The sequence below is a fragment of the Pseudophryne corroboree genome, chromosome 5 (assembly GCF_028390025.1).
Source record: "Pseudophryne corroboree isolate aPseCor3 chromosome 5, aPseCor3.hap2, whole genome shotgun sequence".
Classification (NCBI taxonomy): Eukaryota; Metazoa; Chordata; class Amphibia; order Anura; family Myobatrachidae; genus Pseudophryne; species Pseudophryne corroboree.
Genome location: NC_086448.1, coordinates 847,152,762 through 847,171,239, shown reverse-complemented (window position 1 = coordinate 847,171,239; position 18,478 = coordinate 847,152,762). Strand labels below are relative to the sequence as shown.

General features: G+C 50.4%; 1 protein-coding gene across 1 annotated transcript in view; it reads left to right on the top strand.

Annotated features, from left to right (window-relative positions):
- LOC134929706 (SCO-spondin-like) overlaps nucleotides 1-18,478 on the top strand; it is a 583,357-nt gene that overhangs the window by 432,048 nt on the left and 132,831 nt on the right. The window contains exons 97-99 of the mRNA XM_063925285.1: nucleotides 1,608-1,810; nucleotides 4,176-4,346; nucleotides 4,631-4,758. Of these exons, the coding sequence (XP_063781355.1) occupies nucleotides 1,608-1,810; nucleotides 4,176-4,346; nucleotides 4,631-4,758 (502 nt within the window). The remainder of the gene's footprint in view (nucleotides 1-1,607; nucleotides 1,811-4,175; nucleotides 4,347-4,630; nucleotides 4,759-18,478) is intronic.

The following is an 18,478-nucleotide window of genomic DNA, read 5'->3' as shown; positions in this document are numbered from 1 at the left end:
ACCAAGACCATCACCACAGCCGGATGTATGGGGGGAGAGATCCACAGATACAGAGCCCCCAGGTGTCCCCCCCCCCCCCCCCCCCCCCCACCACCACCACCACCACCACTTACCTGATCACCAAGACTATCACCACAGCAGGATGTATGGGGGGAGATCCACAGATACGGAGCCCCCAGGTGTACCCCCCCCCCCCCCCCCCACCACCACTTACCTGATCACCAGGACCATCACCACAGCCGGATGTATGGGGGGAGATCCACAGATACGGAGCCCCCAGGTGTACCCCCCCCCCCCCCACTTACCTGATCACCAGGACCATCACCACAGCCGGATGTATGGGGGGTGAGATCCACAGATACAGAGCCCCCAGGTGTACCCCCCCCCCCCACCACTTACCTGATCACCAGGACCATCACCACAGCCGGATGTATGGGGGGAGATCCACAGATACAGAGCCCCCAGGTGTACCCCCCCACCACTTACCTGATCACCAGGACCATCACCACAGCCGGATGTATGGGGGGAGATTCACAGATACGGAGCCCCCAGGTGTACCCCCCCCCCCCCCCCCCACTTACCTGATCACCAGGACCATCACCACAGCCGGATGTATGGGGGGAGAGATCCACAGATACAGAGCCCCCAGGTGTACCCCCCCCCCCCCACTTACCTGATCACCAGGACCATCACCACAGCCGGATGTATGGGGAGAGATCCACAGATACAGAGCCCCCAGGTGTACCCCCCCCCCCCCCCCCCCACTTACCTGATCACCAGGACCATCACCACAGCCGGATGTATGGGGGGTGAGATCCACAGATACAGAGCCCCCAGGTGTACCCCCCCACCACTTACCTGATCACCAAGACCATCACCACAGCCGGATGTATGGGGGGAGAGATCCACAGATAGAGAGCCCCCAGGTGTACACCCCCCCCCCTCCCCCACCACTTGCCTGATCACCAAGACTATCACCACAGCCGGATGTATGGGGGGAGAGATCCACAGATAGAGAGCCCCCAGGTGTACACCCCCCCCCCCTCCCCCACCACTTACCTGATCACCAAGACCATCACCACAGCCGGATGTATGGGGGGAGAGATCCACAGATAGAGAGCCCCCAGGTGTACCCCCCCCCCACCACTTACCTCATCACCAGGACCATCACCACAGCCGGATGTATGGGGGGAGATCACACAGATACAGAGCCCCCAGGTGTACCCCCCCCCCCCCCCCACCACTTACCTGATCACCAGGACCATCACCACAGCCGGATGTATGGGGGGAGATCCACAGATACAGAGCCCCCAGGTGTACCCCCCCCCCCACCACCACCACTTACCTGATCACCAGGACCATCACCACAGCCGGATGTATGGGGGGAGATCCACAGATACAGAGCCCCCAGGTGAAGCGTCATGAAGGAGGCGGTTGCACGGTGTCAGTAGTGTTGGACCATGAGATGCGGTTATTACATCTCCAGGTGATACATATTCTCTGTATGTGATTAGTAGAGGTCGGGCATTTCTCTGCCCCCCCCCCACCCGTCCCATTGTAGAATAACGCCCCACGCGGCCGCCGTGTAATGTCTCTCTCTTCCACAGCACCTGTATGAATGGGACCTTCGTATGTACCGACGTGCAGTGTCCCGTGTACGGGCCCTGGGCGGATTGGGGCCCCTGCTCTGTGAGCTGCGGCGGGGGCCATCGCTGGAGGAGTCGTGTCTGCACAGAGAGGGGTCCTGACGGAGCGGCCTGCGGGACTGAGACCCACGAGGTGGAGGAGTGTAATGACTGGCCATGTCCAGGTGAGTGACCATGAGACAGTATAGGGTAACATGTGCAGACTGCAGTACTCCTAATCACTCAGCGTGCGAGGGTGGGGGGGATATCCCCCTCTAATATACAAACCATTCTCCACTGCAAGGGGGTAAATAAATACACCTATGGCTCTGTTTGCATGCAGGGTAAATACTGGCTGCTTCTGCATGTAGCCCACACATGCCAGACAGCTTTATTCTCACACTGCAATGTAGCTCTGAGCTAGGACATGCCCCTCCCACACCTAACTCTCTGCACATGTTACATCTGCCCCCCTGCAGTGCAGCGTGGTGTTACCCAGGTGCTCAGTTACTGGCTGCTTCTGCATGTAGCCCACACATGCTGGGCAGCTTTAGTCTCACACTGCAATGTAGATCTGAGCTAGGACACGCCCCTCCCACACCTAACTCTCTGCACATGTTACATCTGTCCCCCTGCAGCGCAGCTTGGTGTTACCCAGGTGCTCAGTTACTGGCTGCTTCTGCATGTAGCCCACACACGCTGGGCAGCTTTATTCTCACACTGCAATGTAACTCTGAGCTAGGACACACCCCTCCTACACCTAACTCTCTGCACATGTTACATCTGCCCCCTGCAGTGCAGCATGGTGTTACCAAGGTGCTCAGTTACTGGCTGCTTCTGCATGTAGCCCACACATTCTGGGCAGCTTTATTCTCACACTGCAGTGTAGCTCTGAGCTAGGACATGCCCCTCCCACACCTAACTCTCTGCACATGTTACATCTGCCCCCCTGCAGTGCAGCATGGTGTTACCCAGGTGCTCAGTTACTGGATGCTTCTACATATAGCCCACACATGCTGGGCAGCTTTATTCTCACACTGCAGTGTAGCTCTGAGCTAGGACATGCCCCTCCCACACCTAACTCTCTGCACATGTTACATCTGCCCCCCTGCAGTGCAGCATGGTGTTACCCAGGTGCTCAGTTACTGGATGCTTCTACATGTATGATTATCACACTGCAATGTAGAGATGTGTCCTCCCTCTTCAGTCATGTTACACAGCTCTTCTAGTTGCGCCTAGGCGTGAGCGCTCCGGTCGTCTTGTGCATTTTCCCACGTGCACCTTAAGCTGAGTAGTTAGAGTTGGGAGAGTTGAGTCCTCGGTCAGCGCTACAGGCGCCTCCTTCCTCAGATAGCCATACTAAAATAATGTGAAAAAACTTTTCTTATTAATTTAGTAAAAATAATTTGGATAAATAGTTTATGCCGTAGTTCTGAGCTAGAACACGTTCCTCCCAAACCTAATCCCCATGCACGGGCCGCACAATGCAGATATGCTCGCACAGCGCAGTATGCACCGCACACGTGTCCCGTACAGGCACAGTGGAGGATTGGACGCGCAGTATCAGAGCAGTAAGTTGCGCTCCTGAATGGTGACTGGGAGGTAATGGGGAGCTGCCAGAATGACGGAGCAGTTCTGTTATATGGGAGTCATGGCTGTGACACGGAAAGTAACTACACACACAGGGCGTAATTCACACCTGAGCGCTAGGGGGCGTTTTTTTTTATCCCTGCGACCAGGTAATCGCCACCTACAGGGGGGAGGGGGTAATCGCTGCACAGGGGTGCGATCGCATGTGCAGTAGAGTCTCTGCACAGCCCAGGACTTACTCAGCCGCCGCTGACGTCAGACACCCTCCCTCCAAACGCCTGGACCCTCCTGCGTTTTTCCGGACACTCCTCTAAAAGGGTCAGTTGCCACCTACAAACGCCCTCTTCCTGTCAGTCACCTTGCGATCGCCGGTGTGATCGCTTTTTTCGCACCTTCCCGTTGTTGCCTGGCGCTGCAGACCGACGCACCTGTGCATTGCGGTGCATACGCATGCGCAGTTCAGACCTGATCGCAGGCTGTACGAGAACGCACCCTAGCGATCAGGTCTGAATTAGGCCACAGACGCTTATATAGGGGGCAATAGTCAGCTGTAGTAACTGCCCCAGGCACAGAGCTGGGGCACGGTGCGGGGGTGCGAGCGGTGGGGGCTCCTTATAATGCACCACTCGCTATTTCAGCAGACACAGGCCGTGGGCGTCTCAGCCCTGGCACAGCGGGGCGCCCGGATTACCCCGGGGAGGGGCTTTGTATATCTCTCTGCCCCACCTGCAGCGCAGCATGGCTCCAGCACGGTGTAAATTGCTCCTGTTTCTCCACGCCAATGGTTTTGGGCCGGAGTAGGGTCACGAGATCCATTTCCTCTACATGTCACTATTTATTCTTCCTTTATACATTTTGAAGCTATGAAGATGCTGTGTCAGTAAAAATGCTGATGGTTAGTAAATGTTATAAACTTGTCAGTGAAGAATATTATCAATGGTCTCGCTAATCTTCCTCCAGCGGACTGTGTGCTCAGCGACTGGTCGGAGTGGACGGAGTGTAGCGCCAGCTGTGGCGGCGGGATGTCCGAGAGGCAGAGAACGGTTCTGGCACCGGCTGACCCGGGTGGAGAGCCCTGTCCTTCTCCGCTGATCCTCCACCAAACCTGCAACTCCCACAACTGCACTCCAGGTACAGGATGAGTGCGGACTAACAGCGCCGCTTACCGGGCGCAGATCTGACCTCCACCCCATCTAATCTGCCCATTCCCAGATGCCCCAGATTCTGTATGACCCGTAGCAGATTCCGTCACCCCTATGTCTTTCCATCCCGTAGTGTACGCTGCCCCTGCTGGTGGAGTATTGCGCCTACCTACCTCCGATCACCCTCTAGCGCTGTCTATTCCCCCCTTCCCTGTACGTTGTTCTGTCTCTCCTGGCACTGTGACCACATCACGTTCCCCAATCTCTCCCCAGCTTGTCCCGGAGATCAGGCGTACAGTGACTGCGCCAATTCCTGCCCTCACGCCTGTGGCGACCTCCATCCAGAGACGGTGTGCATCAGTCAGACCTGTGAGCCCGGCTGCTCGTGTCCCCCGGGGAAGGTGAGTGCGTGAAGGGGTGTAGCAGGACAAATTTAGGGGGGGGTCATATGTCACTCCTAGGAGGCAGAGCGCTGGTACACTCCCCGCGCCCATAGCCGCAGCTCCTCCTGTACCGCTGAGTCGCCTGAGGCTGTGGATAGTACAGATGGGGTAATGGGGCAGGGATGGTACAGATAGGGTAAGGGGGCAGGGATGGTACAGATGGGGTAAGGGGGCAGGGATGGTACAGATGGGGTAATGGGGCAGGGATGGTACAGATGGGGTAATGGGGCAGGGATGGTACAGATGGGGTAATGGGGCAGGGATGGTACAGATGGGGTAATGGGGCAGGGATGGTACAGATGGGGTAATGGGGCAGGGATGGTACAGATGGGGTAATGCGGCAGGGATGGTACAGATGGGGTAATGGGGCAGGGATGGTACAGATGGGATAATGGGGCAGGGATGGTACAGATGGGATAATGCGGCAGGGATGGTACAGATGGGGTAATGGGGCAGGGATGGTACAGATGGGGTAATGGGGCAGGGATGGTACAGATGGGGTAATGGGGCAGGGATGGTACAGATGGGGTAATGAGGCAGGGATGGTACAGATGGGGTAATGAGGCAGGGATGGTACAGATGGGGTAATGAGGCAGGGATGGCACAGATGGGGTAATGGGGCAGGGATGGCACAGATGGGGTAATGAGGCAGGGATGGTACAGATGGGGTAATGGGGCAGGGATGGTACAGATGGGGTAATGAGGCAGGGATGGTACAGATGGGGTAATGGGGCAGGGATGGTACAGATGGGGTAATGAGGCAGGGATGGTACAGATGGGGTAATGGGGCAGGGATGGTACAGATGGGGTAATGGGGCAGGGATGGTACAGATGGGGTAATGGGGCAGGGATGGTACAGATGGGGTAATGGGGCAGGGATGGTACAGATGGGGTAATGGGGCAGGGATGGTACAGATGGGGTAATGGGGCAGGGATGGTACAGATGGGGTAATGGGGCAGGGATGGTACAGATAGGGTAATGGGGCAGGGATGGTACAGATGGGGTAATGGGGCAGGGATGGTACAGATGGGGTAATGGGGCAGGGATGGTACAGATGGGGTAATGGGGCAGGGATGGTACAGATGGGGTAATGGGGCAGGGATGGTACAGATGGGGTAATGAGGCAGGGATGGTACAGATGGGGTAATGGGGCAGGGATGGTACAGATGGGGTAATGGGGCAGGGATGGTACAGATAGGGTAATGGGGCAGGGATGGTACAGATAGGGTAATGGGGCAGGGATGGTACAGATGGGGTAATGGGGCAGGGATGGTACAGATGGGGTAATGCGGCAGGGATGGTACAGATGGGGTAATGCGGCAGGGATGGTACAGATGGGGTAATGGGGCAGGGATGGTACAGATAGGGTAATGGGGAAGGGATGGTACAGATAGGGTAATGCGGCAGGGATGGTACAGATAGGGTAATGCGGCAGGGATGGTACAGATAGTGTAATGGGGCAGGGATGGTACAGATGGGGTAATGCGGCAGGGATGGTACAGATGGGGTAATGAGGCAGGGATGGTACAGATAGTGTAATGGGGCAGGGATGGTACAGATGGGGTAATGCGGCAGATATAGTACAGATGGGGTAATGGGGCAGGGATGGTACAGATGGGGTAATGGGGCAGGGATGGTACAGATAGGGTAATGGGGCAGGGATGGTACAGATGGGGTAATGCGGCAGGGATGGTACAGATGGGGTAATGGGGCAGGGATGGTACAGATGGGGTAATGGGGCAGGGATGGTACAGATAGGGTAATGGGGCAGGGATGGTACAGATAGGGTAATGCGGCAGGGATGGTACAGATGGGGTAATGGGGCAGGGATGGTACAGATATGGTAATGGGGCAGGGATGGTACAGATAGTGTAATGGGGCAGGGATGGTACAGATGGGGTAATGGGGCAGGGATGGTACAGATAGTGTAATGCGGCAGGGATGGTACAGATAGGGTAATGGGGCAGGGATGGTACAGATGGGGTAATGGGGCAGGGATGGTACAGATGGGGTAATGGGGCAGGGATGGTACAGATGGGGTAACGCGGCAGGGATGGTACAGATGGGGGTAATGGGGCAGGGATGGTACAGATGGGGTAATGGGGCAGGGATGGTACAGATAGCGTAATGCGGCAGGGATGGTACAGATAGGGTAATGGGGCAGGGATGGTACAGATGGGGTAATGGGGCAGGGATGGTACAGATGGGGTAATGGGACAGGGATGGTACAGATGGGGTAATGGGGCAGGGACGGTACAGATGGGGTAACGCGGCAGGGATGGTACAGATGGGGGTAATACGGCAGGGATGGTACAGATGGGGTAATGGGGCAGGGATGGTACAGATAGGGTAATGCGGCAGGGATGGTACAGATAGGGTAATGCGGCAGGGATGGTACAGATGGGGTAATGAGGCAGGGATGGTACAGATAGTGTAATGGGGCAGGGATGGTACAGATGGGGTAATGGGGCAGGGATGGTACAGATGGGGTAATGGGGCAGGGATGGTACAGATGGGGTAATGGGGCAGGGATGGTACAGATAGGGTAATGAGGCAGGGATGGTACAGATAGTGTAATGGGGCAGGGATGGTACAGATGGGGTAATGCGGCAGATATAGTACAGATGGGGTAATGGGGCAGGGATGGTACAGATGGGGTAATGGGGCAGGGATGGTACAGATGGGGTAATGGGGCAGGGATGGTACAGATAGGGTAATGCGGCAGGGATGGTACAGATGGGGTAATGGGGCAGGGATGGTACAGATATGGTACAGATATGGTAATGGGGCAGGGATGGTACAGATTGGGTAATGCGGCAGGGATGGTACAGATGGGGGTAATGGGGCAGGGATGGTACAGATGGGGTAATGGGGCAGGGATGGTACAGATAGGGTAATGCGGCAGGGATGGTACAGATAGGGTAATGGGGCAGGGATGGTACAGATGGGGTAATGGGGCAGGGATGGTACAGATGGTGTAATGGGGCAGGGATGGTACAGATGGGGTAATGAGGCAGGGATGGTACAGATGGGGTAATGCGGCAGATATAGTACAGATAGGGTAATGGGGCAGGGATGGTACAGATGGGGTAATGCGGCAGGGATGGTACAGATGGGGGTAATGGGGCAGGGATGGTACAGATGGGGTAATGTGGCAGGGATAGTACAGATGGGGTAATGGGGCAGGGATGGTACAGATGGGGTAATGTGGCAGGGATAGTACAGATGGGGTAATGGGGCAGGGATGGTACAGATGGGGTAATGGGGCAGGGATAGTACAGATGGGGTAATGTGGCAGGGATGGTACAGATAGGGTAATGGGGCAGGGATGGTACAGATGGGGTAATGTGGCAGGGATGGTACAGATAGGGTAACGCGGCAGGGATGGTACAGATGGGGGTAATGGGGCAGGGATGGTACAGATGGGGGAAATGGGGCAGGGATGGTACAGATGGGGTAACGCGGCAGGGATGGTACAGATGGGGGTAATGGGGCAGGGATGGTACAGATGGGGTAATGCGGCAGATATAGTACAGATAGGGTAATGGGGCAGGGATGTTACAGATGGGGTAATGCGGCAGGGATGGTACAGATGGGGGTAATGGGGAAGGGATGGTACAGATAGGGTAATGCGGCAGGGATGGTACAGATAGGGTAATGCGGCAGGGATGGTACAGATGGGGTAATGCGGCAGGGATGGTACAGATGGGGTAATGGGGCAGGGATGGTACAGATAGGGTAATGCGGCAGGGATGGTACAGATAGGGTAATGCGGCAGGGATGGTACAGATAGGGTAATGAGGCAGGGATGGTACAGATAGTGTAATGAGGCAGGGATGGTACAGATAGTGTAATGGGGCAGGGATGGTACAGATGGGGTAATGGGGCAGGGATGGTACAGATGGGGTAATGGGGCAGGGATGGTACAGATAGGGTAATGAGGCAGGGATGGTACAGATAGTGTAATGGGGCAGGGATGGTACAGATGGGGTAATGCGGCAGATATAGTACAGATGGGGTAATGGGGCAGGGATGGTACAGATGGGGTAATGGGGCAGGGATGGTACAGATAGGGTAATGGGGCAGGGATGGTACAGATAGGGTAATGCGGCAGGGATGGTACAGATGGGGTAATGGGGCAGGGATGGTACAGATGGGGTAATGGGGCAGGGATGGTACAGATGGGGTAATGGGGCAGGGATGGTACAGATAGGGTAATGGGGCAGGGATGGTACAGATGGGGTAATGGGGCAGGGATGGTACAGATAGTGTAATGGGGCAGGGATGGTACAGATGGGGTAATGGGGCAGGGATGGTACAGATGGGGTAATGGGGCAGGGATGGTACAGATGGGGTAATGGGGCAGGGATGGTACAGATAGGGTAATGAGGCAGGGATGGTACAGATTGACAATTCTAAATTCCTTTGTCGTATAAATAACCCTTAATGAAGTCTAAGAACACTGTACGCTGTTTACTTAAGAAGTACCGTAAGGGTACGCTAGTTGCGTAACGATCGCTCAGCCGTAGGCGAGACGCTCAAGCGCCACGTTCGCTCACGGCCCAGTGATCACAGGACAGCACGTTATTGGTTATGTCTAGAGTAATGATTCGCTATGGCGTAGCGTACGCTCGAGACCACGAGGAGATCACCAGCGGCGCAGACGCTCACAACGCTATACCTTTATGTCTAAACCTTTTATCAATGAAATACACAGAATACCTTAATGTGAATACAGGGTGTATGTGCAACCTTGTGTAACCTAACTAACTACAAAGCTGCTTGAGCGTCACCGACGCTCAAGTGAACACTTAAAACTATAGAAAATACACAGATACTGGTTTAGGGTCCAAAGCCTATCAACTGTATTATATCTAATATACTTGTAAAAGAGAATAACAGTACAAATGATACACTACAATATAACAGAGACTTCCTAACCAAAATACAATACTATCTAATACAATACAATACTAGTCTAGGGGAGATATGAGAGAAAAGAGAATAGAGAGAGAGAAATGGAGAGAGATGAGAGAAATTGGCTCACAGTAAGACAATGATTACGGAGAGAAACTTACGCACAAAGGGTATGATCGCATGCGCCTCGATATCCAGCTCCCGATTATCAGCAAGACAACCGTTGATGAGAGAGTGAAGTTGGATATGGTCGGCCTGCCTATTTATGCCCCACACACAATGCAATCTCACAGTCCCTACAATCCCATTGTCCATTGGACGTCGGAATTCGGCCCTGCATCATAACAAAAGGTCATAGGTTGATTCATACAGGTGGGCTGTGACGATTTCAAACAGCTCAGGTGGGTGGGGAACTAGGTTTCCCGCCGCATACCTGAGTATGAGTAAATAGTAGAAATGGACATAAACTTCTTATGTCCATAACTATTCGCACGAGCGATTAATACGCTCCAAACCAACACCGGAATATTGCTATTTAAATACTCTTCCGATGGGTACCAAACACTACTGCATGACTCCTGTTAGACCCTTCCTACGATACAAAGAGGGATTCCTCAGCTCAGGGACATTCTATATTAACCAAACTTTCAGAATCTATCAAAGGGACCATGATCTACAAACTACATTAATTGTGAAAATATGTAACGAATGAGTCGCACGCTACGACTACATAAACTCTACCGTAAATACGCATACCGTGCGCCCGCGGGTGCACGCTATTGCGGGTATGCGCCTTCACGGGAGAGCGTACGCATGCGCAGCGCGGACCAGTGTGCGGTGCAAATATGGCAGTGTGTATGGGGATATTTTTCTGACTTTGACAGTCCACCCTTTGGCAGTCAATAATAACTGCCACCTTCAAAACATTTCAAAAGGAGAAAAATATAAGTCAGGGGTTAATTGATTTCCATGGTTGGGTAGGGGAGGAGAGAGGAGTAGGTGTGAAGAGGGTATGACCTAGTGAGAAAGCAGAAGCATGTGTGTATGAGTCCATGTTTGGAGGGTCATGTATCATCGTGCCGTACGTGTGGTAAATCAAGCTTCGAGGTATTGCGAAGTATACATTTGAATTCCTTCTTATCCCGTACCAAGGGTCTGTGGATGGGCTGTCAAACTCTACCGAGCTCATTTCGGCTGTGGTTGTAACAAAATGGGGATGCACATTTTAGTTGATGATACATGAATGGGGGAGGTATGTGGTTGCTGATATCTGTGCCTGTATTCCCTATCGACTATGTGTGTCATTACCTGAGGGTTGTAGAGATGAAGATAAAGAACACTTATGAAAAATGCAATGATATTCTATGTCAGGGAAATGTACATCTGTTGTTGAAGTTTTGTTCGGTATCTGTTGAGAGTCGTCTTCTTTGCGCTGTATTGCTCCTTGGGCATGAGCAAATAGCTTTGTCAGTGCCATCAGATTTACAAAAAATGTTGGGCTAGCGTGAGTTTAAAAATACTAGGGAAACTGGGGATCCATGGCAAAGTTCATCAAGTGTCCATATCATAGGTTGTCAAAACTTCATCTTTGGTGCTTGTCTGTTGTCTGTATAGCGTCTCGTCAACTTCCTCGTCCAAGGGGGTCTTTGTATCTTGGAGAAAAGCAGAAAAACAGGTGAAAGAAACGGACCGTATAATCGCATTTTCATCACATTCTGGTTTCTATCATTGGGTCATAAATCAAATCCAGGTTAATTACGGTTTCCTCACTCCTCAAGCTCATCACTTTTGTACTTTGTTTGCACCTCATTAAAGCCTGCCCGCATCTAAATATCAATCCAATCGATATAACGACACCCAAGATACATAGTAGAAACTTTCCAACATCCATTATGACTCCTTGAGCCCAGTCTCCTAAACCGGAGAACCAATTTCGCGGGTTCAACCATGACACCCAACCAGTCAGCTCATTACCTACAGCAGCAAGGGTGAGATTGTGTTTTCGACGAAATTCCCACTTCAATTGGAGAATATCGTCCATCTTTTGGTCTATGACCTCTACCGGATCCTCGGTGCTATTTGTGATATACGTGCAACACTTTATGCCGTACTGTGTTGCCAATGTAACACAATATCCGCCTGTTACTGCTGTAAGATAATTAAGAACCATCCTATGCTGAACTAGTTCTGTTTTGTAAGCTTGAAGTTCTCTTCCAGTGTATCTAAACGTGTCATCATACATTTCAGTGATATTATCTAACAAATTGGCGAGTGCGGAAATGTATCTATAATTCATCACTCCTCGAGCGGTGCGAGTGAAATCTAACGCTACCAGAACCTGAATCCCGGTGGATTCATGGATAAGATCAGAGGCCGGATGCTCTAACCTTTCTGACAGTTGTCTTTTAACTCGGTGCTCGTAATGAGTGTGAGTATAAGGAGCTTGGGCACCACGGTGTATGTCCTTCATTTTGTCATGTGTAACAGTCGTCACTTCAGGCAATACTTTTCCAATATAACACAATCCTTCAGAGTTTGGGGCAAGCCACTTGTACGCCTTTCTCCCGCATATGAAATATGCGTCATCGGGGAGAACATATGGGACGGAGAAGGACATGACCATGTTACAAACCTTCCAGGTGAAATCTCCTGACCCTCATTCTTCCATCTGCTTAATGCACGTATCTGTTTGTACGATATGTGCACAGTATCCTGGTGATACCTCTCCAACTCTAGTAATCCTATTTCCTAAGGTATATCGATACCGGAAAGATTTTCCTCTACTGGCTATGTGGCGTACAAGCTCTGTATCTGTAGGCATTCTATCTGCTCTGTGTGAAAAGGTCATGGTAAGGTTGCTCCATGACACTTCCCAATTTCCCGGCTTACGGGGATTGGAGATATTAAAACATAAGAGGGACCTATCCACATGGTATTGGTGGAGCTTCAAACTAGGAGGGCTGGAGATGTTAAACCTCCGGTCCACCGGTCTCCCACCACTTAGCTCAAGTACCTCCCCTAACGTTAAAGGGAATGGTACTAGCCCTGATTTGCTATGACCCTGAGGTACTTGAGAGCATACCCAACAATCTGTTTGGTTTAACACGTTACCCACTAAGGAGTGATAGTCACTCAATGGATGCCGGTCCATATGGATATTAAAACTGGATTGGCATTTCTTTATGCATCCATCTTCAACCAAATTGTCACAAAGCCTACAGATACAATTTTCTTCAGCTAACAATCCATCACAATTTCTTCTATCGGATCGTTTTCTGATACTCGCCTTTGCTTGTTGGTTTGGTTGATCTTGGAAAACTACGCCTCCATCATCATAATCGGAACCCATTCCAGAACCTCTCTCGACCTCTATGGTACTCTCGCCGGAACAGACTGCTCTGGTCAACATCATGGTTAACATCAAAATCCGGATCACAGTCTCTTGGGGCAAGTCCATCTTTGAGGAGGAAATAGAGAAGAATGAGAAGGGGGAAAAAGAAATTTTAAGGGAGAGGGGATGGGAAGTGGAGGAAAACAATAAAAGGGAGTGGGGAGTCGACAGCTGCTTTCGGTCTTCAAGGCTCAGGTGCCGCCTCAGTCCTCCTGGAACAGACACTCCAGTGATACAACCTCTACCGTCTGTTCCTTATCACGGGACTTCTCTGGATCAGCAACCTTTTTGCAGTGGGATGAATGGACCCAAGTCTCTCTCTCAGCAACCTTCAATGCTGTGGTGCTAGTCAATAAGACCTGGTATGGTCCTTCCCATCTATCAATAAGACAACCTGAGCGTAGAAAATTTCGTATCATTACATAATCCCCAGGTTCAATGTCATGACAATTACTATCTGGTAAATCAGGAATCACCAATCTCAGATTATCATTTTGATTCCTCAACTGTTTACTCATGTTAATCAAGTACTTTACAGTTACTTCATTGTTACATTTCAAATCATCCTGAGGGTTAATCATGACATGCGGTTGTCGACCAAACAAGATTTCAAAAGGGGACAGATTAAGAGGGGACCTGGGAGTGGTTCTGATGCTATACAAAACAATGGGTAAAGCTTCTGGCCACGTCAATCCTGTCTCTGCCATTACTTTACTCAATTTATTTTTAATAGTGCTGTTCACTCTTTCGACCTTCGCACTCGCCTGTGGACGGTACGGAGTGTGCAGCTTGCTATCAATACCCATTAATTTACACATTCCTTGAAAGACATCACCTGTAAAATGGGTACCCCTATCACTTTCAATGATTCTAGGGATACCATATCTACATACAAATTCCTGCACAATTTTCTTAGCTGTAAACATAGCGGTATTTGTAGCTGCTGGAAAAGCTTCGACCCAATTTGAGAAAACATCTATACAAACAAGTACATATTTCAAATTTCGACATGGGGGTAATTGAATGAAGTCAATTTGTATTACCTGGAAAGGGCCGCCGGCAGGTGGGATATGGGATGGTTCTGTAGGTATTGCCTTTCCAATATTCTTTCTCAGACAGGTAAGGCATGACATTGCTCTTTTACTCGCATGAGAGGAGAATCCTGGGGCGCACCAGTATGCTCTTACCAATTTGCACATTCCCTCCTTGCCTAGATGAGTCAACCCATGAGCTGCTTCAGCCAGACATGGAAGATATGCTCTGGGGGCCACTGGTTTACCATGTCCATCCGTCCAGAGCCCTGAGGACTCCTGGCCATATCCCTTTGCCTTCCAGACTGCTCTTTCCTGTGTGGAACACAAATTCTGCATCTCACACAACTTTTGTGTGTTGATGGTATTAAATGCCATCAGTTGTGTGGTGTCTGTCTGTATGGGGGTAGCAGCTGCAAGCTTAGCTGCTTCGTCTGCTCGGCTGTTACCAAGTGACACTGGGTCTTGACTATATGTATGTGCTTTACATTTGATAACAGCCACTCTGTCGGGTTCCTGTATTGCTGTTAGAAGCCTTTTTATGTGAGCTGCATGCGCTATCGGTGTACCAGCTGCCGTCATGAAATTTCTGAGGCGCCATAGCGCTCCGAAATCATGTACTACCCCGAAGGCGTATCTAGAATCGGTGTAGATATTGGCTGACTTGCCCTTAGCCAATTCACATGCTCTGGTTAGGGCGACCAGTTCAGCAACCTGGGCTGAGTGAGGTGGGCCTAGCGGTTCCGCTTCTATGGTGTCTTGGTCATCTACGACTGCGTATCCAGTACACAAGTCTCCCGAGTCTGACTGTCTATGACAACTACCGTCAGTGTAGAACGTGAGTTCTGCATCTTCCAGTGGATTGTCACTGATGTCAGGCCTTGCGGTAAAATTTTGGGTCAAATATTCCATACAATCATGTGTATCTTCCTTTGCATTAAATCCTCCTTCCCCATCACTCTCACCTTCCACCCTTTGTGTCTGACCAGGCACACCTGGGAGAAATGTTGCAGGATTTAATGCGCTGCATCTCCTTATGGTGATGTTTACTGGGGCCATTAATGCCAATTCCCATCTTGTAAACCTTGCTGATGAGACGTGTCTGGTTTGGGCAGAATTCAATAAGGCAGATACCGCATGTGGTGTATGGATTGTGAGGTTGTGGCCTAGCACGACATCTTCGCTTTTTGTCACTAGCAATGCTATCGCAGCAACGCTTCGCAAGCATGTGGGGAGGGATCGCGCTACCGTATCTAGCTGAGCGCTGTAGTATGCAACTGGCCTGCTGGCGTCACCGTGTTTTTGGGTTAGTACACCTGCTGCGCACCCAGCACTTTCTGTTCCGTATAGTTCAAAGGGTTTCCCATAGTCTGGCATACCTAGTGCTGGTGCCTGCGTTAGGCATTGCTTAAGTCTCTCAAATGCTGTTTCGGATTCGTCGGTATGCGAAATCCGATCAGGTTTGTTTGAGGAGACCATTTCCTGCAAAGGTAGCGCCAATATGGAAAACCCTGGGATCCAATTACGGCAATACCCACACATTCCTAAAAACGTTCTGATCTGTTGCTGGGTTTGTGGCAGGGTCATGTCTCTAATTGCTTGGATTCTATCAGCGGTCAGGTGTCTCAGTCCTTGTGTTAGACAGTGTCCCAAATATTTTACCTTAGTCTGGCATAATTGTAACTTGTCTTTGGAAACCTTGTGACCTGTGTCTGAAAGATGAAACAGGAGCTGTTTCGTATCCTTCAGAGAGGCTTCCAGTGAATCTGAACACAGCAGTAAATCGTCCACGTACTGTATCAATACTGATCCACTCTCTGGTTGGAAAGACTGTAAACAATCATGCAGAGCCTGAGAAAATATACTTGGACTATCTATGAAACCTTGGGGTAACCGAGTCCATGTGTATTGGACTCCTCTGTATGTGAATGCAAACAAATATTGGCTGTCAGGATGCAGAGGTACCGAAAAGAAAGCGGAGCAGAGGTCAATAACAGTGAAAAATTTGGCAGTGGGAGGAATTTGCATTAGGATGACAGCTGGATTTGGCACTACGGGGAACTGACTCTCAACTATTTTGTTAATCCCCCTTAGATCCTGCACTAGCCTGTAACCCCTCCCCCCACTCTTTTTAACAGGGAAGATGGGACTATTGGCTGTGCTGGACGTTCTTACCAGAATGCCCTGTTGCAGCAAGCGTTCTATTACTGGGAAAACTCCTAACTCCACCTCTGGCTTCAGAGGATACTGTGGGATTTTTGGAGCTATCCTACCATCTTTTACTTGTACAACTACTGGAGCTTTGTTTGCCATTAATCCAGTGTCCTGTCCATCTTTTGTCCAAAGTGACTCTGGTATCTGAGATGTCATCTCTTCTATTTGGGATGGATTCCTATTTGTCATAATGGAATGTGACATTAATTTTGATGGGGAGTCTAACATGTCTCGTACCTCCTGAGCGTGATTCTCAGGAATGTCCAAGAATACACCTTCAGGAGTACAATAAATGACGCAACCCATTTTACATAGTAAGTCTCTACCCAGGAGATTAGTTGGTGCAGATGCAGCCAGCAAAAAGGAATGCTTGGTGTGCAAAGGCCCTATTGTAATCTCGGCTGGTTTGCTAACAGGGTAGTGCTGGACTACTCCTGTTACTCCCATGGCTGGAATTGTCCTACCAGTGGTTCTCATGCCCACTGTCGAATTTATCACTGACTTGGCCGCCCCTGTGTCTACAAGAAAGTTTAAGGTTTTACCAGCTACATTGATTGCAATCTCTGGTTCACTTCCAAGACTGGCAATCAACTTAACTGGCTGCAGATTACAGGTATGGCCACACCCCTAGTGGGTATGCTGACCTCCCTGGATCCCGCTGGCAGCGACTACTTGTGAGGGGGTTAGCTGGGAACTACCAGAGGCATGCCAATCTCTGTTCGGGGGATATCTTTTTGTTTCCCCTGTATGTGGCTCAAAACTCCGCCTCTGTGGACCCTGCTCCCAATGTCGTGTGTCGTGTCGTTGTCTAGGGGGTTGAAAAGATTTTGGTACATTTCTTACTCTACATTCTCGTGCATAGTGTCCCGGTCTGTTACAGGAATAACAAGTTATTACAGTTGACTTACTTACAGGATTCGATGGTACATACGCAGGCTGCTTTGTGGTCAGCGCCTGTATACTTACTGACATTAATTTATCACTTTGCGACTCTCTGTGCCTGGTGATGTTTCTGTCGTGATCAATAGCAGCCTCTCTCAAGGTGGACACTGACAGACCTCGCCAACATGGTTGCGTGCTTTAAACCATCCATCAGTACAGATACTGCTACTTCTTGATGGTTTGGGTTGGTCCTAATGTCTTCTATACCAGTGTATTTTGCCATTTCTAATAGTGCCCGGTGAAAATATTCTGTTGCCGTTTCGGACTCCTTTTGCTTAATGGAAAATATTTTATTCCATTTAGCAACGGCTGGGAAATACTCTTTTAGCTGCAAATTTATCCTTTTTACATTATCCTTGTTGTACACGTCTGTAAGCGGTACATCTTTATCCAATGCACAGTCAGCTAAGAATTGAGTTGAGTCGACATTGGAAGGTAAACAAGCTCTTAGCAGTATCTGCCAATCCTTGTTGTTGGGTTCTACAGTGTTACCTAGATCCCTGATGTATTTTTGGCTAGCAACTAAGTCTTTCCTGGGGTCAGGAAATTCAGACACTATTGTTCTTAATTCCATTCGGGAGAATGGAGTGTACATGGCAATGTTCCTTATGGGAGTGGCTCCAGACACATCTGTTTTTCCATTGGGAACTGCTATTACCCTTACAGGAGCAATTCTAACAGCCTCTTCCTGTGTAGATTCTACAGCTTGTTGTGGTACAATTGTTTCAGTGTAGTGCATGGTGCCGTACTTACCCGTTGACACGACCTCACCTATCCCTCCGCTAGGGGCCTTTGCTAATCTCGTGGGTGTTGCTGTGCCTACTGTGGTTTCTGATATGGTGGCCGCTAGAGAGAGCGCTGAAATTGTTGCCGAATCGTCTTCTTGATCACACTCCTGAGGAAAGTTCAAAACAGGGTACAACTTGCACGGGTTAATAATTGCCTGGGTTACTTGGTTAACATCATTAACATTTACAGGGTTACTAAGAGTTTGTGTTTTACAACCCAGTGCGTTTCTCTCCGCAATCAACTTCTCTCCTGCAATGTATGGTGGAGGAGGGGCTGTGGCTATCAGCTTCCTGACTGCCCCAGATCCCGCCGCCAGAGCCAAACCTCTCTGTATCTCACCTTCCTGCTGCCACAACTGTAAATAATCATGATGCTGAATTCGTCTCTTTGTTG